The sequence below is a fragment of the Dendrobates tinctorius genome, unplaced genomic scaffold, assembly GCF_039654945.1.
Source record: "Dendrobates tinctorius isolate UK_male_01 unplaced genomic scaffold, ASM3965494v1 ptg000111l, whole genome shotgun sequence".
Lineage (NCBI taxonomy): Eukaryota > Metazoa > Chordata > Amphibia > Anura > Dendrobatidae > Dendrobates > Dendrobates tinctorius.
Window position 1 is genome coordinate 42,868,776 of NW_027361779.1, and position 25,721 is coordinate 42,894,496.

Genomic DNA, 25,721 nt, shown 5'->3' on the forward strand with positions numbered 1-25,721 from the left:
TTAAAGGAATCGTTTGATTGCAGTGATTGCCTCAAAAGGTTGTGCAACAAAATATTAAGGTAAGGGTACCATCATTTCTGTCCAGGCCTATTTCATGAGGTTTTTTTTTTCAAAATTCTGTGGAAGCATGGTGGAAAAGGAATGTCTGACTTTCATTTGCTCATTTTCATAGATTTTTTATTTATTATTACTTTTGCCAGATTCAAGTTATTTCTGTGACCATTGTGGGTTTTTCTGTCATTAAATGAGGGGTACCAACTATTTTGACCACGTGTGTTGAGACCTCAATTCCAGTAATGTATTATTTGCTGGGCTGCTTGCTGTAGTTTTGAGAAAATCACTTTTATCAGCAGGAGATTATCGCTAAGAACTACTGCCATGTAGTCTTCCATATCAATGAGCTCTGTATAACCCCGCCCCTACACTGATTGGCAGCTTTCTGCCTATGCACAATGTACACAGAAAACTGCCAATCGGTGGTGTGGGCGGGGTTATAAAAAGCTCAGCATTTAGAGAACTGGTAGATCTGCAGCAGATAAAACTGTGATTTTATCAAAACTGCCGTAAGCAGTGATATATAGCTGGAATTAGGGTCTCTGCCCCTACATTATGCTGCTCTCAGATAGTGTAGCAAAACCCTGGTGACAAAGTTTGCTAAGCTACATAAATGTGGTTGATTTCTTCCAGCAGCCACATTGCATTGTGAGAGAGTTTCGGGGAGACAGCAGACATCTTCTGTTAATATTGCACACACTTTCTTTTTACAGAAGTTCAGTGAGCCGTTTTAAGCATCTGAATAGGACATTTGAGAAAAAAAATGACAAAGATTAAGACTCACAACATTGGTAAGATCCATCAACTCAGCCCATTTATTCCTCAAGCTTGTTACATCATTGACTTCTCCCCTTGGGATACGCAGCTGATAAGACCTGTAATAACAGTTGTACGATTTGTTAGAATATATTTTTCATTTACTAGGTCAGGCACTTCAGAAATAAATACAATTACAAAATGTACCGATAGGTCACATCAGACTTTGGACAAGTTTTAATGGACCGATATACGTCATGCAATATTTTTTTTTAATAACAAAATATCATTCTTTGCTTCCTAAAAATATCAGCATGAGCGGAGATCTCAGATACTGGTTTGACATATTTTATGCAGATTTATATTTGTAAAGCTTCTCCAGCTTGTTCTATCTGAAGATGTTTTAGACGAACTGATGATCGTATAGGATAGGTAAGTTCTTGATGTTTGTCCATCTTCATGGACAGCGCTGCCAATTATTCCCTGACACTGTAATCATTAGCGAGAAGGTGAATCCTGTGAGAAGCCATTAACACATTCATATAGACATTCAATCGTGGTTTATGTAATGCCGCGTCTCTTGCCAGACCACCTCTCACGTTCCTTCTGTTTCATTGTGTTCGGTTACTACACAGAATCCAGAAAAAAGGACTTCAAGGGCTACAAAATCCCACCATAACCAGTAGAAAGAAAAGAGCCGAGTCTGCACATATGTACTATACAATGTATATGGTAATGTATAGGTAAATGGCATCTCAGAGATCGCACCCTGTGTGCCTGCTCATCTTCAAAGAAGCCTACGCAAACATGAATGAGTCACAAATCAATAAGCAATATTGATAATATCCTGGAGAAACTATACTTAATGGCTACTCTGGGAAGTCAATGCATATCTGTAGGCTAGGTGATGTCCAGATGAAAGCCTGGAAGGCTCTTTACGCACTCATGGAGAATAATATTATTATTATTATTATATTACATGGTCACATCGCAATTCTGTTTTTATAAGTAAAGAACCAGGAGACATTTATATCACAGGACTAATTACTGTATACATTACATTATATACATTATACATTACATTATATACATTACATATATAATTAAATATATAAGAAAGCGAGACGCTCATAAGTAAGTGAACCTACGCTTTTATAATAATGCAAGGAAATGACAACAACATTATTTCACTAGTTACAGAGTTAAGCAGCTTAATCTTTTGAATACTAATCTACCGAGATTAATAATGACATACATATCAGATATAACTCCAAATTTAGAAAAGCTCTGCTAACCATAATTTCAGTGGAAGGCCTTTTCTTATAAATCACTAGCGGTGATAGTAACCAGCTGTTACATCGGTGTCTGAACATACTGCTGCATCCCCTGCCCTGGTAGCTAGGAGGCGCTGTATTAATACTATAGCTACAGCTGGATTCCATCAGCATGTGGGGGTTTAACCTGTAGATTGCTTAGACTAGTTTTCCCTTTCCAGTCCACCTGTGTTTTGCTGAAGTGAGCTGGTATATAATTAGGCCTCTGCTGGGAGAAATTGTCAAGGCTCCGTTCTAATTAAACCCAGGGCCGGCATTAGGGGCAGGCAGACCAGGCAGCTGCCTAGGGCCCCCGTTCTTCCAGGGGCCCCCAGCCAGCGGCACATCACACAGCCGCTATCGGGCCCCTGTGAGGCAGGGGGGCCCGCCTGCCCCTAGCACCGACTCCCCCCCCTCGCCGCATTGAAGGAGGCAATGATGGAGGAGAGAGCGTCATCTGACGCTCCCTCTCCCATCATTCCCCGTTCTGCTTCTGACAAAGCGGATGCGCGATGATGTCATCGCGCACTCACTGTGTACCAGGCAGTTCAGAGACAGGAACCGGGAGCAGCGCAGGTACGAGGAGAAGGTGAGGAGAGTGTTTTGTTTTTTTTTTTTGTTTTTTTTAATCAGTGTGATTACTGGACTGTGGGGCCACTCTGGGGGGACTATATACGATGCTGGGCTGTATTATACCATGCTGGGCTGTATTATACCATTCTGTGGGGGTGTTAGGCATCAGGTTTCTGCGTCTGCTCTGCAGGAATCCAGACCCTTACATTCTGCAGTCTCTTGCTGTTTATCTACCGCAGAGGAGATTGCCTTGCAGCAAATCTCTCCAGGGGCTAAGTACCTCTGTCCTCCTACTGAGCATGCTCATGAGACGATTTCCCATTGGAGATTGGGAGTCATGTGCTCAGGTCCTGCTCCAGATCTCATTGGTCCATCTCAGAGATCTGGAAGCTTCTGGAAGGTCCCGGCTGCTATAAAAAGCGCGCATGGCCATTCCGCCATGCGTTAGCATAGTCTCTAGTTGCTACTGTGTGAATGATGATGGATGTATGATTCTGGTGAATGACTCATTTGAAACCCCTTCCCTCTGATATTACGTATGTGGATAGGGACTAAGCTTAGAGTCAGCACCAGCGCGCCACTAGTACATCATCCACAGTTGCTAGCTTCCAACATTTCGCTTGGGTACTAGCTTTGTCGTCTAGCAGCAGTGTCCTACGCCGCGCTGCAGTTGCAGCTCTCCTTGGCGTCCGCAGTTGCGACATCGCATGCACGGTAGGTCTAGATGGACGCAGTTCCGCTGTCTTTGGCTCTGCTCCTGTGACCAGATACCGTGTGCATTTACTCTGAGTACTTTGACTCCAACAGGCTCAGCCTTATTGTATTTGTCTTTGTTGGCACCTCTGTGACTTAACAGAGATTGCTCTGCGCACCTGGGTGACGTTTAACCCACGTGTGCATTTCCGCCATATTGCTTGCCTGCCACCACTTAGCAGCAGTCATTTCATCTACTGCACGGTGGACCCCGAGCGGCGAACACATTTTATTATTATTTTTATTTAGTGCGTTCCGCCGTTCCTAGCAGGGGGTTATATACCAAGCTGGGCTGTATTATACCATTCTGGGGGCTATATACCAGGCTGGGCTGTATTATACCATGCTGGGCTGTATTATACCATTCTGGGGGGGCTATATACCATGCTGGGCTGTATTATACCATTCTGGGGGGGTTATATACCATACTGGGCTGTATTATACAGCCCACTATGGTATACAGCCTGTATACCATGGTGGGCTGTATACCATGGTGGGCTGGGCTGTATACCATGTGGTGCTGGGCTATAGACCATGTGGTGCTGGACTTTATACCATGTGGTGCTGGGCTATATACCATGTGGTGCTGGGCTATATACCATTTGGTGCTGGGCTACATACTATGCTGCTGTGTTATATACCATGCAGGGTTCATTTGACATTATATTCTATAGGGGGAGGCTGTGTTATATAATATGTGGGGCTACGTTATTTTCTATGCGGAGGTGGGATGTATTATATTCCATTTGGGGCTACATTATATTCTATGGGGGGCTGTATTATATTAATTATATTCTATGGGGGCTGCATTATACTATATGAGGAGGGCTACATTGTATTCTATGGAGGGGCTACATTATACTATATAATGGGCTGTATTATATCCTATGAGGGGGTTTCCATATATTCTATGGAGGGGCTGCATTATACTATATGGGGGGTGGGGCTGCATTATATTCAATGGGGGGTTACATTATATTCTGTGGAGTGGCTGCATTATACTCTGTGGGGTGGCTGCATTATGCTGTATGGGGTGGCTGCATTATACTATATGTGGGCTGCATTATACTGTATTGAGGACTATGGGGAATACATTATATGAAGAACTATGGGGTACATTATGCTATGGGAAGAGAATTGTACTACATGGGTGACTATGGTGGTGCATTATACTATATGGAGAACTATGAGGAGTGTATTATACTATATGGAGGACTGAGCAGTGTATTTAATATATGGAGGGCTATGAGGAGTGTATTATACTATATAGAGGACTGAGGAGTGTATTATACTATATGGAGGACTATGGGACAGATTATATTATATGGAGGACTATGGGGTGTAAACTGTAGATGTGCTGCTGATAACATGATACTGTATGGTGATCTGTTAGTGATCCATTAGTCATCGCTCTGTTCCCATCATTCTTTCTCAGCTGGTGGAAAGAGGCCGAGAAACAAGTATTGAACAACTTCTTCAATTTTGTCAATCACACTCATTTAGCGGCCTGAACTCAGCGCATGTAAATACAACCGAAATGCTTCTGTGATGTGCAATATGTTAACATTTGGGGCCCCATTTTAAACTTTTGGCTAGGGCCCCACTTTGCCTAAAACCAGCCCTGTGTAAACCCCAGCAGACATCTCTTAAGGGCAACCATATTTTCTGTCTCGGGTCACGCTCGGACTAATGTGATTGTATGGGGCCATGCACACGTCCGATTTTTTTCCCCGATCTGAGGAAAAGAATGTAGCCTGCGCGATTTGAATCTGCAAATTGAATCACACTTGACTGTGCAAGTGAAAGAGTCCCTGCAATGAAAAAAATTGGACTGCATTTGGATGACATCCGAATGTTTTCAGATTTTCGCTGATTGACAGAATGGAAAAGATGGAGTTTTTTTTTCATCTTCTCCACATCCGAGAAAATCGAATCACACTATGATCACACTCTGATTACACTCTGATCAGAGTGTGATCAGAGTTTAATTAGTATAATCAGACCAATTTTGTTGGAGAAGAGAAAATACAGTCGTATATCCCTAGCCTAACTGCCAGTTATTCAGTTCAGCTAGACCTAGTCACTCTGATTCTTTGCTCTTGTGCTATTTTGTATATCCTGTTGTATTTTGACTACCTGCTTGCCATCTGATTAAGTCCCTGATGTGACTTCTTGGTATTAATCCCGCCTGACTACAACAGCTCTTACGTGGAAATGTAAAGAAATAGACATATTGACCAATATTCCTCCTTGCAATACAAGCATATTGTTACTGTCACGAACACCGCACTGAACTTGCTCACTGAGCCAGTGTGCGTGTCCTGAGTAAAGCGAACTGTGCTCAAAGATACCTGTGGAGCGGGCAGCAGCTGAGTAGATGCGTACTTCAGAGCAGCAGGACCTGAAGCACGTGACTGCTGGGGGCGTGGCCTAAACTCCTGAGTGCTAGGAGCTGCAAGAGAACTCCTAGTAGGGTAACTGCGGGACAAAGTTACCAAGGGGCATAAACAGGGAGGATAGTCAGGACGCAGCCAATGAGTCATACACAGAGATAGCTGGAAGGTACAAGAGGGGCGAGCAGAGAGTAGTCAGGTTACAGGCAATGAGTCATACACAGAGAGGGTAGCGCAGTACAGAATCAACAGGCAAACTCACAACTGGGAACAGAACTGGGTCAGAACCATATAAACAAGCTATAACAACGCACAGGCACACAGAGGTCACCACACTCGGCCAAAGGCAAAAGTATAACAGACAGGGATTGGAGCTTCCCAGGGGTTTAAGAACCTCTCCTTGAATCAAAGAGAGGCCACAATCATTAACCCAGGTGTGCAGGTCAAAACCTCCACTGAGCTCCAGACATTAACCCCTGACGTGCAGCTCAAAAACATGCACTGGGATCATGACAGTTACATTGTGTAATGCAAATTGTTCTATGAGTTAACAGTGTTAATGATGTGTGTTGTTTGACAATAGGGAAAGTAAGAGTTATTGATTGGGACTAGTCCAGAGTGGGAAAGTTTAAGCTGAAGGGACAGAAAGTTTCCTGTCAGAAAGGGCTCAGAGTGTGAGTAGTGCTACATGACATGGGTGCCTAACAAAAGAGTAAACAAAGACCAAAGATAGCGAGATCCTAGAGTTGAGAATGAGAGAGAAGTGACAGAAACAACAGAGTGATTGATCGGAGACGGATTCTGCTTCAGGACACCTAGCAATACAGCCCAGAGTTTATATTGTAACTCAAAAAGATAACAGGCCTAGTCGGTACAGAGTAGGTGAGATGAAGAGAGTGCCCTGGGCAGGAGTTTCAGTGTGTCAGAGACAGAGAAGATGAGTACTGGCCATATTAGCAATATAGTTCCCTAGAGGGGAAAGTTGTTGCGGAACCGCGAGTTGAGGATAAGACTCTTCCTAATTGGACTGTAGTATTGGGCTGGGTTGTGGTGAAGTAGAAAGGAAAGGAAAAGATAGAGAACAAATGAGTAAAGAGGAAGAAAGTGAAATTGTATGTGGAAATGCTCCGTTCGGCAAGTTGTGTGCCCGCTATCTACTGTATATAATCCCCTCCAAGTTATCGTTGAGTAAAAAGTTTATATTTGACTTGTGGTCTCCCTTACTGAACTGTGAAACGTCTGGTCCTAGACAACCAATGTAATCATTACATGCAGCCTGAAAGGTGTAGCACCCGTACAGCCAGCACAAGTCCACACACCCAGCCAGGACCTCCATCTTCATGTAATATGCTGGGACGCAAGAGATGAGTACCTAGCCCACAGCTACTGCCTCATGCCACATAACAGAAGAGAGTAGTTATAAGACTAGATTTGTGAACATGGGTTAAAGAGTGAATGGCAGGGTCCTTCTGGAATCTCCCAAATGGAGTGGCTTGGGCCAAGTCTGTCCAAGGTAGCTTTTTTGAGTCTGTGGCTTCTGAAAGATGTAACACCAGAATTTTCAAAGACCCCATCGCAATAGTATTGAAGTTAGGGTCCCTAGTCCTACCAGAATAAATGATTTGTATGGCCCATCTTCTGTCTCTACAAATCATGAGCATATCCACAACACACCATAATCACTATCTTCAACTGCTGTATGAAGCTGATCATAACCATAGTACTGGAGTTGCAGCCTTTCTATGCATTTAACCCTTTCCCTGCCTTGCTATATCATTTGTGCCTCTAGTAGCAAGGTCAATTTTTGCATTTTTGACATGAACAAGTATAATCTAAATTACAAAATATAAATTTGATATTAAACATCCATATCTTTATATTTTTTGAAAGTAGACACCTGGCACATAATCAAAATGTTACTCAGCACTTTAATCATGCAGGGGCATCTTCATGCAATTTTGCATCAAACTGATTTGTTTGAGGCACAAATTTAAATTTTTTTTATTAAAGTGTTAACCAAATAGAGAATTATGGTCATCACACCTCCTTAAAATAAAAGTTTAATATGTGCAGAGTTCATGCATTGCATATATACAGTACGTATATATATATAATAAAGGAAACACTGCTCCATGTGCAACAGGCTGTTTGTGCTCCCTTTTCAAGATGGGTGGTGACCATGGTGGCCATTTTGTAGTCAGCCATTTTGGATCCATACTAATGTGCCACAAACAGGAAGTTGATATCACCAACCATTCCCATTTTATTTAGGTGTATCCATATAAATGGCCCACCCTGTATACTGTGTGTGTGTATATATATATATATATATATATATAAATACACTGTACATATGCATACATATATATACAGCAACAATGTGTATATATATATATATATATATATATATATATATACACATTAAAATATGGCATATTTCACTTTACATAACAGTAACGTTTACATCAAAAGTAAATTTAGATTATTATATATTGAGAAGGGTCTTTGCCGTTGTTCCCGTTTTCTTGCTTCAGCCGTGACTCTGACGTCACATCGATGGCGCAGCAGCCAATCCATGAACTGAGCGGCTCTGAATGGGACCTTCTATCAAAATGGGAGCAAATGTACCACTAGAGCCATTGAGCACACTGGCTGCCAGGCTGTCAAGGTGACGTCATCAACATGACCAATGCCAGGCACTAGGAAAGCAGCAGAAACTCACTGGGGCACCCAGGGAAAGTGTGTACAAAGTGGTTTGATTGTTTTTTTCTATAGCAAACTACAGCCAGGGGAGAAATTGAATTGAACATGAACAACCCCTTTAAGTACCTCTTACCTGCTAATAAAGGATTATATATTTATCATTTTAATATATACAGCATTTGCACCTGACAGATATACCTTAGTTGTTCATATGTGCTCTCTATAGGCTGGTACAACTCATCAATCTTATTTTCCATATTTTCTAGTTCTTCTAATAGTGTTAAAATAGAATTCAACTGTTCCAGGCTTTCTACTGGCATTGTAAGCTTCTGCCATGTTTCCTCTCGATATTGTACAACATGTATAAGCTCTTCCTGGAAGGAAGAGAAGATTGCAATGTCATTAGTATTAGTAAAAATAAACTATTCCACAGAGTAGAGTAGTATAGAAAGTGCACTTACTTTTACATGATGATGTAAAATAGCTGCATAATGAGACTTCCAACTTCCAACAAAACCTTTTAAGGTCTCTTTTATTAATGAGCAATCAAGAGAAATACAACCCAACTGCAAAACCTAGTAAGCAAGTGCAGGTATTAATGTATCCATTATGTATAGCAGAATAATAATTATAAAACTGGTAATGAAAGGCATTTCTACATGAAAATTTATATATTACCAAGAATACATTTTTTTTATTTGCTATATTTGTCAAAGCATACTTGTGACTAAAAGTTGGTTTTATTTAACCACCTTAGTGACTAGACCAAATTTTAAAATGTTGACAAATCACTTTATGTGATAATAGAAATTCTTCAACATATCCCAGTGATTAGAAAGCAACTCAAAAAACAAGCAGTCAAAAAATCCATAAAAGATAATACGCCCCCTGAGGAAGGAGCTGTATGCTCCAAAACGCGCTTCGGGGTCAGGCCAATATCACTGCCTTCACCACTTCCAGGTAATGTTACCGCAACTTTAATGATCTATTTGTTACTGAACCTATTGCGAGCACTTGCTCTGTAATGGCTCTTTCTGCGATATGTCAGGGAGTTTTGTCAACATCTATTTATATGTACTAGCACTTGCTGTGTGATGATTATTTGATATACTCACTACTATTGTATTTGCAATGGCGTCTCCCTGATTTCTTATGAATGTTGTGTATGTGTCATTTTGCACATTAGACTAATTATCCTGGTGCTGCGTTGGTAGTATATCCAGCCTTTTTGCCACTGGGTACGCTTATTTTGTATTCCCCCTATTTCTATGTACCGTATTGTCCATAATTTTATACGTATTACTAATAAAATATTATCTTTTATGGATTTTTTGACTGCTTGTTTTTTGAGTTGCTTTCTAGTATATTGCAGTTATCCTGCTTCAGTCTTGTTCTGTATAGATATGTGGTAATATTTTTGATCATATTTTTAGATCCATTTAGCCATGTGATTTTTAATGTCCTTGGCTTCCACATACATTATGTCTACTTCTATCTTACTTCATATCCCAGTGATTGTAAGAATGATTTTTTTTATTTTTCCACACATTGTAATTTATGTTATTGGTAAATTGATGACAATGTGTTTTATTTCTGAAATATTGGAAATTTGACAGAAATTTTGAAACATTTGCAATTTTCAAACTTTGAATGTTATACTCTTTAATTGGCTAATGATACTACACAAAAAGAAATAAATATAATTTCCCATATGTCTACTTTACATCGGCATCATTTTTCAAATGTCCTTAAACTGTATTTTGTTAGAATATTAGGAGATTTAAAAAATAGTCAGCAATTTTTAATTTTCAAGGAAATGTCCAATTTTTTTTTTTATTTTTTAGAGGCCTATTCAGTTTTGAAGTGTCTTTGAGATTAAAATAAAAGTCAGAATTCATACCATTTTCAAATGACGCCACTTAAAGTATTCAAAACTGTTGTAAGGTAGTTTGTTATTACTTTAGGTGCTTCACAGGAGTAATCGCAAAGTAGAATCAATGAGATAAAATAATTATATTGTTTCCACTGAAATGCTGCTAATGTTAACACCGATTATGGTCGATGCAACAGGGTGACTGTATAGTGCACAGCTGACAGATGTTTGTTGTGAGTTCATTTTCCCCTTCACCATTGAGGTCTGATGAACTCCCTCTTCTGGTGAAGGAAGGTAGTGAGGCTGATTACAAAGCACCTGAGCAGAACGATGATGACTGGGTGACTGGAATTGCTTACTGGATGTCAGGCAGCCGACACCCTTCTGCCTTGCGGGTGATTTCTCTGAGGCATTCTAGGAGACCAGTCTGATTCCTGCTCCTCAAAAGCTAAGTTTTCTGCTCTGTTTTTTGCATTTGTGTTTTGGTTTTGTTTTGCATTGTTTTTCTGGATTTCTGCCTTCCCCTGCTGGGTGAGCTGAATTCCTTTTTGCTCTGTCTTCAGAAAATACCTGAGTACTGATATAGTCTTTTTGAAGCCTAGCGTCTTCAGGGCTTTTTTCCCTATCAGTCTGTTGGCTCTTGTTTTTGAGAGGGTTTTGGCGGATTGCAGACAGCAGCTTTTCTATTCTGTCCTATTTAGTTAGCTTGGGCCCCATCATTTGCTCAGCCTATCTTTCTATCTGTGTGAGTGTTTTTTCATCTTGCTTCACCGTCATTATATGTTGGGGGCTGCCTATTGCTTTGGGGCCTGCTCTGGGGCAGTTTAGATTTCCCTTTCTGTCTTTAGGTTATGTAGTTCTCCGGCTGTGATCGAGGGGTCTAGGGCACCGTAGGAACCCCCCACGGCTACTGCTAGTTGTTGTTAGGTTCAGGGGTCTGCAATCCGATAGCTGCCAACTTCTCTAGTTTTCTGGACTTAGCTAGTATTTCTGTTTTTGCCTCCTACGGTGACTCATTCATAACAGAATCACCCACCATACCGCAGATCCTAGGGTACTCAATAGCAGGAAAGAATTGTAAAAAAAAAAAAAAAAAGTGTGTATATTTTTTCCTCTATATCTCTGAGGAGCAGCTCGCTGCGGAAGTGCGGCGAATTTCCGCCTACCTTGCTCATTCACATGCTGCTGAACCAAAGATCCCTACTCCTGATGTGTTTTTTGGGGATCGGTCTAAATTTTTGAATTTCAAAAATAATTGTAAATTATTTTTTGCCTTGAAGCCTAACTCGTCAGGGAGCTCCGCGCAGCAGGTTAAAATTGTCATCTCTTTGCTGCGTGGCGATCCCCAGGATTGGGCATTTTCTTTGAAACCAGATGATCCTATTCTGTCTAATGTGAACGCATTTTTTCAAGCTTTGGGGTTGTTGTATGACGAACCTAATGCTATTGATCAGGCTGAAAAGACCCTGTTGGCATTGAGCCAGGGTCGAGATTCTGCAGAATTGTACTGTCAAAAATTCCAAAAGTGGGCGGTCCTTACTACCTGGAATGATAATGCCTTGGCAGCTCTCTTTCGGAAGGGTTTGTCAGAAGCCGTAAAAGATACTATGGTGGGATTTCCTGTTCCTCTGGTCTTGACGATTCTATGTCATTAGCCGTTCAGATTGATCGGCGTTTACGTGAATGCAGGACTGCACGAGAGGTGTTGCCACCTGTTGAACAAGTGTCTGAACCTATGCAATGTGATAGAGTTTTGTCCAGGGAGCAACATCAGGAGTTCAGAAGGCGTAATAAGCTGTGTTTTTTTTGTGGAGATGCCTCGCATATTATTTCTGTCTGTCCTAAACGAGAGAAACGTTTTGCACACACGTTTTCTGTGGGTGGTGTTCAACCTAAGTTTCTTCTGGCAATTACTCTGATCTGCTCCCTGTCCACATTTTCCGCCAAGGCTTTTGTGGATTCGGGAGCAGCCCTGAACCTAATGGACTTGGATTTTGCTAAACGTTGTGGATTTCCGATGACACCTCTGCGGACGCCTATCCCTTTGAGGGGGATTGATGCTACTCCTTTGGTGAAAAATAAACCTCAGTTTTGGACCCAGGTGGTAATGCGGGTCGCCCCAGACCATCAAGAAAATTGCAGATTTTTGGTGTTGCATAATTTGCATGATACCATTGTTCTGGGGTTTCCCTGGTTGCAAATTCATAATCCAGTTTTGGATTGGAAATCTGTGTCTGTGGTGAGTTGGGGTTGTCGGTGTGCCCTTAGTGAGGCTCCGTTTTTTTCCACCTCTCCTCAGTCGCATGATGTTCCTGACTATTTGGCGGACTTTTATGATGTATTTAGTGAGAATGAGTCTGCGTCTTTGCCTCCTCATAGGAGTTATGACTGTGCAATTGAACTGAGCCCGGGGTGTAAATTTCCCAAGAGTCGGCTCTTCAATTTATCTGTACCTGAGCACGAGGCTATGCGATCCTACATTAAGGAGGCGTTGGAGAAGGGTCATATTATACCATTCTCTTCACCCTTAGGTGCCGTTTTTTTTTCGTGGCCAAAAAAGATGGTTCATTAAGGCCTTGTATTGATTATCGTGCCCTCAACAAAATTACTATTAAATATCGGTATCCGTTACCCCTGATTTCGGATCTATTCTCCAGAGTTAAAGGTGCTTGCTGGTTTACCAAGCTTGACCTCAGGGGGTTGTATAATCTTATTGTCACGTCCGCCATGCCTGTGTTTGCCTCATGACCCTGGAGCGGTGTGCACGCGCATCTCATGTCTGCTATCCTGCTGTTCCTTAGAGCAGTGTGCACACTCACCTCATGACTGTTGAGCTGCAAGATGCCTGCGTTTCTGCTTTGCCTTCTGTGATCTTCTCATCATGTCTAGAATCCCTGATCATGTGACGCTTCCTAGGATCCTGCACTGTCTGGTTCTGCAATCATCTCGTCATGTCTGTAACCCTGATCATGTGACTGCACTCTGTGATCCTGGAGCATCTGAACTGGAAGTTCTCCCCTGGTCCTGACCCGAAAGAGGAGGTGCTATGCCTATATTAGACCACCCCTCCCTATGCTCAGGGCCTGATTATTGTGTTGCTTCCCTGCAGGGCTGTATGTCTGCTCGGTCGCTCCCTTTGTCTTGTGCCATGTCTTTTCTTTGTCATGCTTTGACTTGTAGTCCTTCCTGTGTTCTCTGCCTTGCCTGTTTTGCCATGTCTTGCTTTTGCTATGCTTTGACTTGTAGTCCTTCCTGTGTTCTCTGCCTTGCTTGTTTTGCCATGTCTTGCTTTTGCTATGCTTTGACTTGTAGTCCTTCCTGTGTTCTCTGCCTTTCCTGTTTTGCCATGTCTTGCTTTTGCTATGCTTTGACTTGTAGTCCTTCCTGTGTTCTCTGCCTTGCTATTCCTTGCCTTGTGTTCCTCCCTATGGTCTCTCTCTTTGCTTGCTCTGCCTCGCTCTCTCCTATGGCGCCCTGTAGTGCTCCCTGGCACACGCACCATTTCTCCTCTCTTTAGTGCTCATTTCCAAGTCTAGTCCCAAGGTCTTTCCTTGGCCCGGCTCTGGGCTTCTGCCTACGCTCCGCTGCTAGACTCTGTCCTATTGTGCTCTCTTGCATGTTTCTAGGCTAGTCCCAAGGCTTTTCCTTGGCCCGGCTCTGGGCTTCGGCCTACGCTCCGCTGCTAGCTCTGTTCTCGCTCTGATCTGATTCTCTGTTTCTGCCTATGTTCTGCTCTGTGTTCCGTACCTTCTTCCTTGCCTTGTCCTTGCCTTGAACCCCGGCGTGGGTTCCCCTTGGCCGCCTTCTGTGCCTAGGTCGTGCCTCGTGCTGGCGTTCCAGCCGTGTGCACTGGCCAGTGTGGCGTGCCCCCTGGCGTGGCTCCTAGCACGCACCCTGCCTTGAACCCTGGCGTGGCTCCCAGCACGCACCCTGTCTTGAACCCTGGCGTGGCTCCTAGCACGCACCCTGCCCTGAACCTGGCGTGGCTCCTATCATGAAGGTTCCTTTGCCCGCCTCCTGTGCCTTAGTCGTGCCTCGTGCTGGCGTTACAGCCGTGTGCACTGGCCAGTGAGGTGTGCGTCCCGCGTGGCTCCTAGCACGCGTCCTGCCCTGTGCCTTGGCGTGTCTCTACACGCACTCTGTCTTGTACCTTGCGCCTTGGCGTGTCTCTACACACACTCTGTCTTGTATCCTATGCTTTGGCGTGTCTCTATACATGCACCCTGTCTTGCTTGTTACTTTGTGCCTTGGCATGTCTCTACACATGCGCCCTGTCTCGTTGGTTAAACCTTGTACCTTGGCGTGTCCCCTACACACGCACCTAGCCTTGTACCTTGGCGTGTCCCCTACACACGCACCTAGCCTTGTACCTTGGCGTGTCCCCTACACACGCACCTAGCCTTGTACCTTGGCGTGTCCCCTACACATGCACCTAGCCTTGTACCTTGGCGTGTCCCCTACACACGCACCTAGCCTTGTACCTTGGCGTGTCCCCTACACACGCACCTAGCCTTGTACCTTGGCGTGTCCCCTACACACGCACCTAGCCTTGGACCTTGGCGTGTTCCCTAACATGCACCATGCCTGGATATCTGTCATGCCTCCTTGCCTGAACCCTGGTTTGCCTGCCGGATGCCCGGAACCTGCCGATTGCTGCCAGAGATCATAAGCTGGATGACTGCGGCCTGATGTTTGGATCTGATGTCCGTAGCCTGATGCCTGATCATGTCAATCATTGCCAGCGGTCTGGAGTCTGATGCCATTGTGCCTTACCTGTACCCATGCCTGTCCTGGTGCGTGCTATGCTATGGACCTTGGCGTGCCCACGCATGCACCCTGCACGTTTTGTTTTACGATTGCACTGAATGTATCCTGAAGTTCTCAATGAAGATATCTTACACTTACCTCTTGTCTTGTCTGGTTTCCTGCTTGTCTCTGGTCGTCAGGCACTCACATAGTGTCCCCTGAGCCGGCCGTCTGGTCCCAGCAGTCGTGGTGGCTCACCCCCTTGGTCTTGTCCCTGACACTCCCTGTATAGGGGGTGGATTCTCACAAGGTCAGCTCGCCCTCGGTCGGTGGGTGCCACGACCCAGAGGGTCCACTCAAAAAATGGGCTCAGCAGGATCTGAGTCCGTCACAGTTAATCAGGCCATGGACTCCGCTGGTACCTCGGCTACTCGTCTGATGAAGAATCTGACCTGATATATGTCCTCTGAACTCGCTTGGAAAATGGCGGTACCCCAGCCACTCTTCTGATGTGAATCAGACCCGGCCCTTGTCCTCTGAAATCGTTTGGAAATGATGGCAGCCAGAGTAAGAAGACTTTCCTGTCTACCCACTGTCCTCCCCACTGGATTTCCGTGTCTCGTCCGCGACTCCTGTATCTTGACCGGTGCAGGTGCTCGTTTCAGATGTCGGATCAACATTGTTTGGAGTGTTTGTGCTAAACTCTGGTTTCTGCCGAAGAAAATTTTTTTTTCTTCTTTCCAGCCCCGGTGAGGGGGGCTTAAAGAGGGGGGAAATGTCACGTCCGCCATGCCTGTTTTGCCTCATGACCCTGGAGCGGTGTGCACGCGCATCTCATGTCTGCTATACTGCTGTTCCTTAGAGCAGTGTGCACACTCACCTCATGACTGTTGAGCTGCAAGATGCCTGCGTTTCTGCTTTGCCTTCTGTGATCTTCTCGTCATGTCTAGAATCCCTGATCATGTGACGTTTCCTAGGATCCTGCACTGTCTGGTTCTGCAATTATCTCGTCATGTCTGAAACTCTGATCATGTGACCTTTCCTAGGATCCTGCACTGTCTGGTTCTGCAATCATCTCGTCATGTCTGTAACCCTGATCATGTGACTGCACTCTGTGATCCTGGAGCATCTGAACTGGAAGTTCTCCCCTGGTCCTGACCCGGAAGAGGAGGTACTATGCCCTATATTAGACCACCCTTCCCTATGCTCAGGGCCTGATTATTGTGTTGCTTCCCTGCAGGGCTGTATGTCTGCTCGGTCGCTCCCTTTGTCTTGTGCCATGTCTTGTCTTTGTCATGCTTTGACTTGTAGTCCTTCCTGTGTTCTCTGCCTTGCCTGTTTTGCCATGTTTTGCTTTTGTTATGCTTTGACTTGTAGTCCTTCCTGTGTTCTCTGCCTTTCCTGTTTTGCCATGTCTTGCTTTTGCTATGCTTTGACTTGTAGTCCTTCCTGTGTTCTCTGCCTTGCTATTTCTTGCCTTGTGTTCCTCCCTATGGTCTCTCTCTTTGCTTGCTCTGCCTCACTCTCTCCTATGGTGCCCTGTAGTGCTCCCTGGCACACGCACCATTTCTCCTCTCTTTAGTGCTCATTTCCAAGTCTAGTCCCAAGGTCTTTCCTTGGCCCGGCTCTGGGCTTCGGCCTACGCTCCGCTGCTAGCTCTGTTCTCGCTCTGATCTGATTCTGTTTCTGCCTATGTTCTGCTCTGTGTTCCGTAACTTCTTCCTTGCCTTGTCCTTGCCTTGAACCCCGGCGTGGGTTCCCCTTGGCCGCCTCCTGTGCCAAGGTCGTGCCTCGTGCTGGCGTTAAAGCCGTGTGCACTGGCCAGTGTGGCGTGCCTCCTAGCATGCACCCTGCCTTGAACCCTGGCGTGGCTCCCAGCACGCACCCTGTCTTGAACCCTGGCGTGGCTCCTAGCACGCACCCTGCCCTGAACCTGGCGTGGCTCCTATCACGAAGGTTCCCTTGCCTGCCTCCTGTGCCTTAGTCGTGCCTCGTGCTGGTGTTACAGCCGTGTGCACTGGCCAGTGAGGTGTGCGTCCCGCGTGGCTCCTAGCACGCGTCCTGCCCTGTGCCTTGGTGTTGTGAGTTCATTTTCCCCTTCACTACTGAGGCCCGATGAACTCCCTCTTCTGGTAAAGAAAGGTAGTGAGCCTGATTATCAAACACCTGAGCCTAATGATGATGACTGGCTGAGTGGAGTTACTGACTGGATATAAGGCCGCCGACGCCCTTCTGCGCTGCGGGTGATTTCTCTGTGGGATCCTTGGAGACCAGTCTGAATTCCTGCTCTTCTAAAGCTAAGTTTTCTGCTCGGCTTTTTGCATTTGTGCTTTGACTTTGTTTTGCTTTGTTTTTCTGGATTTCTGCCATTCCCTGCTGGGGTGAGCTGAATTCCTTTAGCTCTGTCTTCTGAAAATACCTGAGTGCTGATTTAGTTTTTGAAGCCTAGCTGCTTCAGGGTCTTTTTCCATATCAGCTTGTTGGCTTATGTTTTTGATAGGGTTTTGGCAGATTGCAGACAGCAACCTTCCTTTCCTGTTCTGTTTAGTTAGCTTGGGCCCCATCGTTTGCTCATCCTATCTTTCTGTGTGAGTGTTTTTTCATCTTGCTTCACCTTCATTATATGTTGGGGGCTGTCTTTTACTTTGGGGTCTGCTCTGGGGCAGTTTAGATTTCCTTTTCTGTCTTTAGGCTATTTAGCTCTCCGGCTGTGATTGAGGGGTCTAGGGCACCGTAGGAACCCCCCACGGCTACTGCTAGTTGTGTTGATAGGTTCAGGGGTCTGCAATCTGATAGTTGCCAACTTCTCTGGTTTTCTGGACGTAGCTTCTATTTTTGTGTCTGCCTCCTACGGTGACTCAATCATAACACCTTGGCGTGTCTCTACACGCACTCTGTCTTGTACCTTGTGCCTTGGCATGTCTCTACACGCACTCTGTCTTGTATCCTATGCTTTGGCGTGTCTCTATACATGCACCCTGTCTTGCTTGTTACTTTGTGCCTTGGCATGTCTCTACACATGCGCCCTGTCTCGTTGGTTAAACCTTGTACCTTGGCGTGTCCCCTACACACGCACCTAGCATTGTACCTTGGTGTATCCCCTACACACGCACCTAGCCTTGTACCTTGGCGTGTCTCCTACACACGCACCTAGCCTTGGACCTTGGCGTGTTCCCTAACACGCACCATGCCTGGATATCTGTCGTGCCTCCTTGCCTGAACCCTGGTTTGCCTGCCGGATGCCCGGAACCTGCCGATTGCTGCCAGAGATCATAAGCTGGATGACTGCGGCCTGATGTTTGGAGCTGATGTCCATAGCCTGATGCCTGATCATGTCAATCGTTGCCAGCGGTCCGGAGTCCTATGCCATTGTGCCTTACCAGTACCCAGGCGTGTCCTGGTGCGTGCTATGCTATGGACCTTGGCGTGCCCACGCACGCACCCTGCACGATTTGGTTTACGTTTGCACTGAATGTATCCTGAAGTTCTCAATGAAGATATCTTGCACTTACCTCTTGTCTTGTCTGGTTTCCTGCTTGTCTCTGGTCGTCAGGCACTCACATAGTGTCCCCTGAGCCGGCCGTCTGGTCCCAGCAGTCGTGGTGGCCCTTGGTCTTGCCCCTGACACTCCCTGTATAGGGGATGGATTCTCACAAGGTCAGCTCGCCCTCGGTGGGTTGGTGCCACGACCCAGAGGGTCCACTCAAAAAATGGGCTCAGCAGGAGCTGAGTCCGTCACACTTATCCGCATTAAGCATGGGGATGAATGGAAGACGGCGTTTAATACTCCGGAGGGACATTTTGAGTACCTGGTGATGCCTTTTGGGCTCACTAATGCCCCTTCTGTCTTCCAGTGCTTCGTGAACGACATTTTCCGAGACTTTGTCGATAAATTTTTGATTATCTATCTGGATGATATTTTGATCTTCTCCAAGGATTGGGATTCTCATGTGGAACATGTTCGGACTGTGTTCCGGATCTCGAGGGAGAATTCCCTGTATGTCAAAGGATCTAAATGCCTTTTTGGGGTACAGAGGATTTCATTTTTGGGATTCATTTTGTCTCCGTCAACTATTGAAATGGACCCGGCCAAGGTACAGGCCATTTATGATTGGGTTTAGCCCACTTCTTTGAAGGCCCTCCAGAAGTTTTTGGGTTTTGCTAATTTTTATCGGAAATTTATAGCAAAATTTTCTAGTATTGCCAAGCCATTGACTGATCTGACTAAGAAGGGTGCTGATGTGTTGAATTGGTCTCCGGAGGCTGTTTCTTCCTTTCAGGAGCTGAAGCGAAGATTCACTTCTGCCCCGGTTTTGCGGCAACCTGATGTCTCACTCCCGTTCCAGGTAGAGGTGGACACTTCTGAGATTGGTGCAGGAGCTGTTTTGTCCCAAAAGGATCCTGTAACATCTAAAATGAATCCCTGTGCTTTCTTTTCCCGAAAGTTCTCTCCATCTGAACGTAACTATGATGTGGGGAATCGGGAACTGTTAGCCATGAAATGGGCATTTGAGGAATGGAGACATTGGTTGGAGGGAGCTAAACATCAAGTCGTGGTTAGAGTTGAGCGAAACGGGTCGAACAATTTCAAAAGTCGACGACTTTTGGCAAAGTCGGGTTTCATGAAACGAAACCCGACCCTAGGATGAGGTCGGCCACGAGGTCGGCGACTTACGCGCCAAAGTCGCGTTTCAAAAGTTTGTTTTGCGCTCTTTTTCAGCCAATCAGGATCCACGGACACTGTGGGCAACGTGATGACATAGGCAGGGGTCACCACCATCTTTCAGAAGGGCATGCAAGTGATTGGCTTGCTTTGGTGGGCGTCACAGGGGTTATAAAAGGGCGTGCACGCCGACCGCCATCTTACTTCTGCCGATCTTAGCATAGGGAGAGGTTGCTGCTGCTGATTCTGTAGGGAGAGCGTTAGGCAGGGAAGAAGAAAAAAAACTGCTTCTGCTGCTAGCGATTTTGCCTGTACAACACACCAGTCACTGTGTGTGCAGTGCAAGGGGAGGCTATATTGTGGTGGATCAGTGGTGTTGGTTGTTAGGCTGCCTTCTAAGGCTTCCTGACAGCTGCATTGCTGTTTACCCACTGCTCTGCAAACTGCTTTTTTAAAAGCAATCCCAATTTTTTTTTTTTTGTCCTGCTGAGGTACTGAGCGTTCATTTTTTCACACCATACAGCGGTGTACGCTCCTCACACAGTACCGTGTAACGGCTGTTCTCACAGCCACAGTGAAGCTGTGTGTCACTGTGGAAGGATAAGTGGAGGACTTGTTCCGTTCTTACAGACCTACACTCTAGGGAGATTCCTATTCTGCCCAATTCTACATACACCTTGTAGTTTGTGATACACTAGCCAATTTCTGCCTGTGACACAGCGCTCTGATATTCAGTGGGCCTCACACAATCCAAAAGTGTCCAGTGTCCACTAGTGTGTGCAGAAATTCAAAATCTCTGTGATCCTGTAGTCACTTTTTTAACACCTGTGCCATCGAGCCTGTGACATAGCGCTCTGATATTCAGTGGGCCTCACACAATCCAAAAGTGTCCAGTGTCCACTAGTGTGTGCAGAAATTCAAAATCTCCCCTGTCCTATAGACACCTTGTACCTTGTTTTACATTACTATATAGTTTGTTGGATTTTGTCTACATTTCTACAAAAATTGAGGAAGGCTGGTGGAAGAGGCAGTGGAATTGAGCGGGGGTTGGCAGCTGGTAATGATGGTGTTGGTGGTGGATCTGATGGTAGTGGCAAGAGCAAAATAGGACCGAATGCAGGAGGTGTTGAGCCTGCGTCATCGTCTGGCTCCATAAGGCTTTGAAGGCTTAGTTTTCTAGGAGTTGGCAAACCGCTTTTAAAGCCAGAGCATCAGGAAAAAGTTTTGTCTTACATTGCTGACTCAGCCTCCAGCTCTATCGCCTCCTCTTCTGAAGTTGTAAAAAGTAAAAGCACTGAGTCGTCATTGGAGGCTCATGTTCATGAACCACACCTTTCCTTGTGTCCTTCACCCCAACCAAGATTGAAGGATGACGCAGGCCATACTACTGATTACTCCATGGAGCTGTTTTCACATACCATGCCTGGATTATCAAGTGAAATGGTGAATTACCCAGGCCAAGATGAATCTGACATGGAGTGCACTGATGCACAGCCACTGATAGATGATTCTGCTGGTACATTCACTCAGAGCACTACATTGTCCTCGCAGTGTACAGAGCCAGATTCTGACCCTGATGAGACTCAGGTGCCCCTTCCCGCACACTATACCACCATACACGGTGACACAGAGGAAGGTGCACATGACATTGAAGAGGAGGTGATGGATGACCCAGTTGTTGACCCAGATTGGCATCCATTGGGGGAAGAGGGTGCTGCTTCCAATAGCTCAGATGAGGAGCATCCACAGCAGACATCGACATCGCAACAGCTGTTATCTGGCAGGCCCGGAGCACTCCAAAGACAGGTTCCAAAAATCAAAAGAGTTGCTGGACAGCTTGTCCAGAGGGTCAAAACATCACAGCGTGCTAGGCCGCAAAATGTCTGCCAAAGTAGGAAGAGTGCAGTGTGGCACTTTTTTGAACAAAATCCTCATGATCAGGCCAAGGTTATCTGTAAGAAGTGCGCAAAGACCTTTAGCCGAGGGAAAAATCTGAAAAATTTGAATACCAGTTGCATGCTTAGACATTTAACCACCATGCACTTGCAAGCGTGGACACAACACCAAACCTCAAGTGCCACATGTGCAACTGATCACAAAGAAGGTAGTCAGCAACGCTACATTGTTTCCCCCACTGTAAGTCCACCGGTTAGCACAGCAGCAAATGTTGAGGTGGCGTTGCAAGGCCACAGCAGTCAGGGAATCCCACTGTTATATCAACGAAATACTGAATCTAGGCCATCAGAAAGAACACCAACTCCATCTCCATCATCAACCCTCTCTCAGTCTGCCCTGTCCACCGCTACTTCCACCATATGCAGCTCTCAAGTCCAGCTCACCCTCCCAGACACTATGAGTAGGTCAAGAAAGTACTCAGTCTCTCATCCATGTACACTGGGTTTGAACGCCCACATTGCCAAACTAATCTCGTTTGAGATGATGCCCTATCGGTTGATGGAAAGCGCAGCTTTCCGCGAACTCATGGCCTATGCAGTACCACGCTATGACCTACCCAGTCGCCACTTCTCTCGCAAAGCCATCCCATCCCTCCACCATCATGTAAAAGACCGCATTGACAATGCACTCAAGCAGTCAGTGAGTGGAAAGGTGCACCTCACAACTGATGCATGGTCCAGTCGGCATGGCCAGGGCCGTTACGTGTCCATCACTGCGCACTGGGTTAAGGTGGTGGATACAGGGTCCACAGGGGACAGCGGTGGTGGGACAGTGCTGCCTAGCCCACGGTATAGGAAACAGTTGGCTGTAGGCGTTCGACCCTCCTCCTCCTCCAGAAGCGAAAGCTCGTCCACAGAGTGCAGTCGTACAAGCACTCCATCTGCAGCTGCCACTGTTGCACACGAGGTGTCCCCCTATCGAGCAGCTAGTGGAAAGCGTCAGCAGGCTGTGTTGCAGATGATGTGTTTGGGCGACAGACACACCGCCGAGGTGCTGGCCAAGTACTTGAAGCGACAAACTGAGTCATGGCTGGGCAGTGTACATCTTGAGGCAGGCAAGGTAGTTAGTGATAACGGCCGTAATTTTGTGGCAGCCATAGCCCTTTCAAAACTCAGCCACATACCTTGCTTGGCTCACACCTTGAACCTGGTGGTGCAGTGCTTCCTCAAAAATTATCCGGAGTTAACAGCCCTGCTCCAGAAGGTGGGAAGACTGTGCGCGCACATCCGCCGGTCGCCTGTACACTCCGTTCGTATGCAGAAGCTGCAGCGATTGCTCCACCTTCCCAACTACCGCCTCATTATCGACATTGCAACAAGGTGGAACTCCACCCTGCACATGGTTAAGCGGCTGTGTGAACAGAGGCAGGCCATAATGCATTTGTGGGAGGATACACGGCCAGGCACTTTGAGAGCAGACATGGAGTTGACAGGTGTGCAGTGGTCGAAGCTGAAAGACCTCTGTAAAGTCCTTCAGTGTTTTGAGGAATGCACGCGGCTGGTAAGCGCAGACGACGCCATCCTAAGCATGAGCATCCTACTTATGCGTCTGCTCATGCAAACTTTGACGCACCTTAAGGAGCAGGCGTCTGCAGCCAATGTTGACGAGGAGGGAATCCTTGATGACATTCAGCCATTGTCTGCTCAGGGACCTCTCCTGGACGAGGTGGAGGAAGAAGAGGAGGAGGAGGATGATGATGGGGATGATTACTTAGGGGAGGAGGATGCATCTCGTGGGGCAAGTGAAAATGTTGGCGTGGCAAGGTCTGGTACAGGGTTTGTGCGTGACTGGAGGGATGTGGATTTGCCAGAAAGTGCTCCTCCAACCAGCACTCGCAGTGCATCATTGACACCGGGAACATTGGCCCACATGTCAGATTATGCCTTGCAGATCCTAAAAAGGGACCCCCGCATTGCCAAAATGATGAACGATGACGACTACTGGTTGGCCAGCATCCTGGATCCACGCTATAAAGGCAAATTACAAAACATCATGCCACAGGAGAACCTTGACCTAATATTGGCTAATAAACAAGCAATTCTGGTAAATCGGTTGCTTGAGGCATTCCCAGCACACAGCAGCGGTGATGGTTCTCACACGAGCCGTGCGGGCCGGGGGCAGCTTGGCAGAGGTGTTCATGGTGCACACAGCAGAAGTGGCGTTGGAGACAGGGGTTTCATGACAATGTTGTGGACTGATTTTTCAAGTACCACTCACACAACTGGTAATACTGCATCGATGGAAAGTGACAGGAGACAGAAGTTGTCAACTATGGTTACAAACTACTTTTCCTCCCATATCGATGTTCTCCCACATAGGTCATTCCCCTTTGACTATTGGGCCGCTAAACTGGACACCTGGCCTGAATTGGCACAATATGCCTTACAGGAGCTCGCTTGCCCAGCTGCAAGTGTGCTATCGGAAAGAGTCTTCAGTGCAGCTGGATCAATCCTGACAGAAAAAAGGACCCGTCTGTCAACCCAAAATGTGGATGATCTAACCTTCATTAAAATGAACCATGCATGGGTTTCCAAGGATTTTGTCCCACCTTCCCCTGATGACACATAGGGTGACAGAAAAATGGCTTGCTTTGGTCCACCTCTTCCTGGGACTTGACCTATTTCGCCTTTTGCATCAGCTGAATGTCCAACATCAACATATGCCACTTTCTAAAACTCCCTAACTGTGCTGCCTCCCCCCCCCATGGCCGGGGTCACCACCTAGCGCACGACACCGTGCGAGTGCCGTTGCCCTGGACAGGTGGGTAGGCCGACTCTTGGGCGCGGGCACTGGCAAAGGGTCCCTCATAGTGCAATCAGGTGTCTCTGACGGTGGTGGTGCACACCCGCCGTCAGACACACCGCCGTACTATGAGGGGCCCAGTGCCAGTACCGACGCCCACGAGTGGGCCCCCCTTGCTTGGGCAGGGCCCCAGCATTTGCAATCTTTACCTCTCCCTGCTCCTCCGCTGTGTAGTCTGGGCCGTCAAATCCATACTGTGCCTGACACCGTCTGAGCCTGCCTCCTGATGTATAGACATATATTTTGAATGTGTACGCTATCCATACATGTTATCCGGGGATACGGTACCCTTTCTCACCTTTGTGCAATCACGTGCAAGCCATACTGGGCCTAACACCGTCTGAGCCTGCCTCCTGATGTATAGACATATATTTTGAATGTGTACACTATGCTATCCATACATGTTATCTGGGGATACGGTACCCTTTCTCACCTTTGTGCAATCAAATCCATACTGGGCGTGAGAACGGCTGGCGAGCTGTTAAGCAAGCTACAGCACCTGTGGTTTGCACACGTAAGTTTTTCATTTTTTCAGGAATGACGGTTAGGCCTAATTCCGGAACTGCGGTTGACCTGCACTTACTGGGAAATCATCGTTCGCGGGTAATAATTGTAATCAGTGATCCCCATCACTAACGTTGTTCAGCGGGTTATCTGCACCTGTAAGCGACAAATGCTGGCCTTTTCAGTGTAGCGCACATGCAGCCACGGACATGTAAGGGCATGACACACCAGTTATTGGCCAATCTCATGTGCCAGAGCCTCACGTATCCCTCTAGTAAGCCGGACTCGGACCGCGGGGCATGACGGAGTCTCGTTCGTTAACGGAATTAAGCTTGCAATGTGTGCATCTTTTCTGTAGCTGGCATGGTTGAGGTTTCCCAGGTGGAGTCGAATTTAACCATAGGATCCACTCCTGGTGGTGCCCTTCTGGACATTCCTTTAAGGTTCAGCTTTGCAACCATATTGCCCACGTAAAACAAACACTTTGCCTTCATGAACGCTGTTTGGAGGGTCATGACTCGTGGGAATAACACCGCCCAATCAGTTAACCTGCTAGAGAGATCCTTCGTTGCTCCCAAGCATGACATCACACTCCCTAGGAGGAAGGTAATGCCACTGTGGCGACCGTACTC

General features: G+C 46.2%; 1 protein-coding gene across 1 annotated transcript in view; it reads right to left on the reverse strand.

Moving 5' to 3' along the window:
• Positions 1–25,721, reverse strand: part of LOC141100933 (uncharacterized) — a 516,918-nt gene that overhangs the window by 332,893 nt on the left and 158,304 nt on the right. Inside the window, exons 26-28 of the mRNA XM_073589707.1 lie at positions 9,007–9,120; positions 8,744–8,919; positions 839–929 (exon numbers count right to left, since the gene is read on the reverse strand). Coding sequence (XP_073445808.1) covers positions 839–929; positions 8,744–8,919; positions 9,007–9,120 — 381 coding nt within the window. The remainder of the gene's footprint in view (positions 1–838; positions 930–8,743; positions 8,920–9,006; positions 9,121–25,721) is intronic.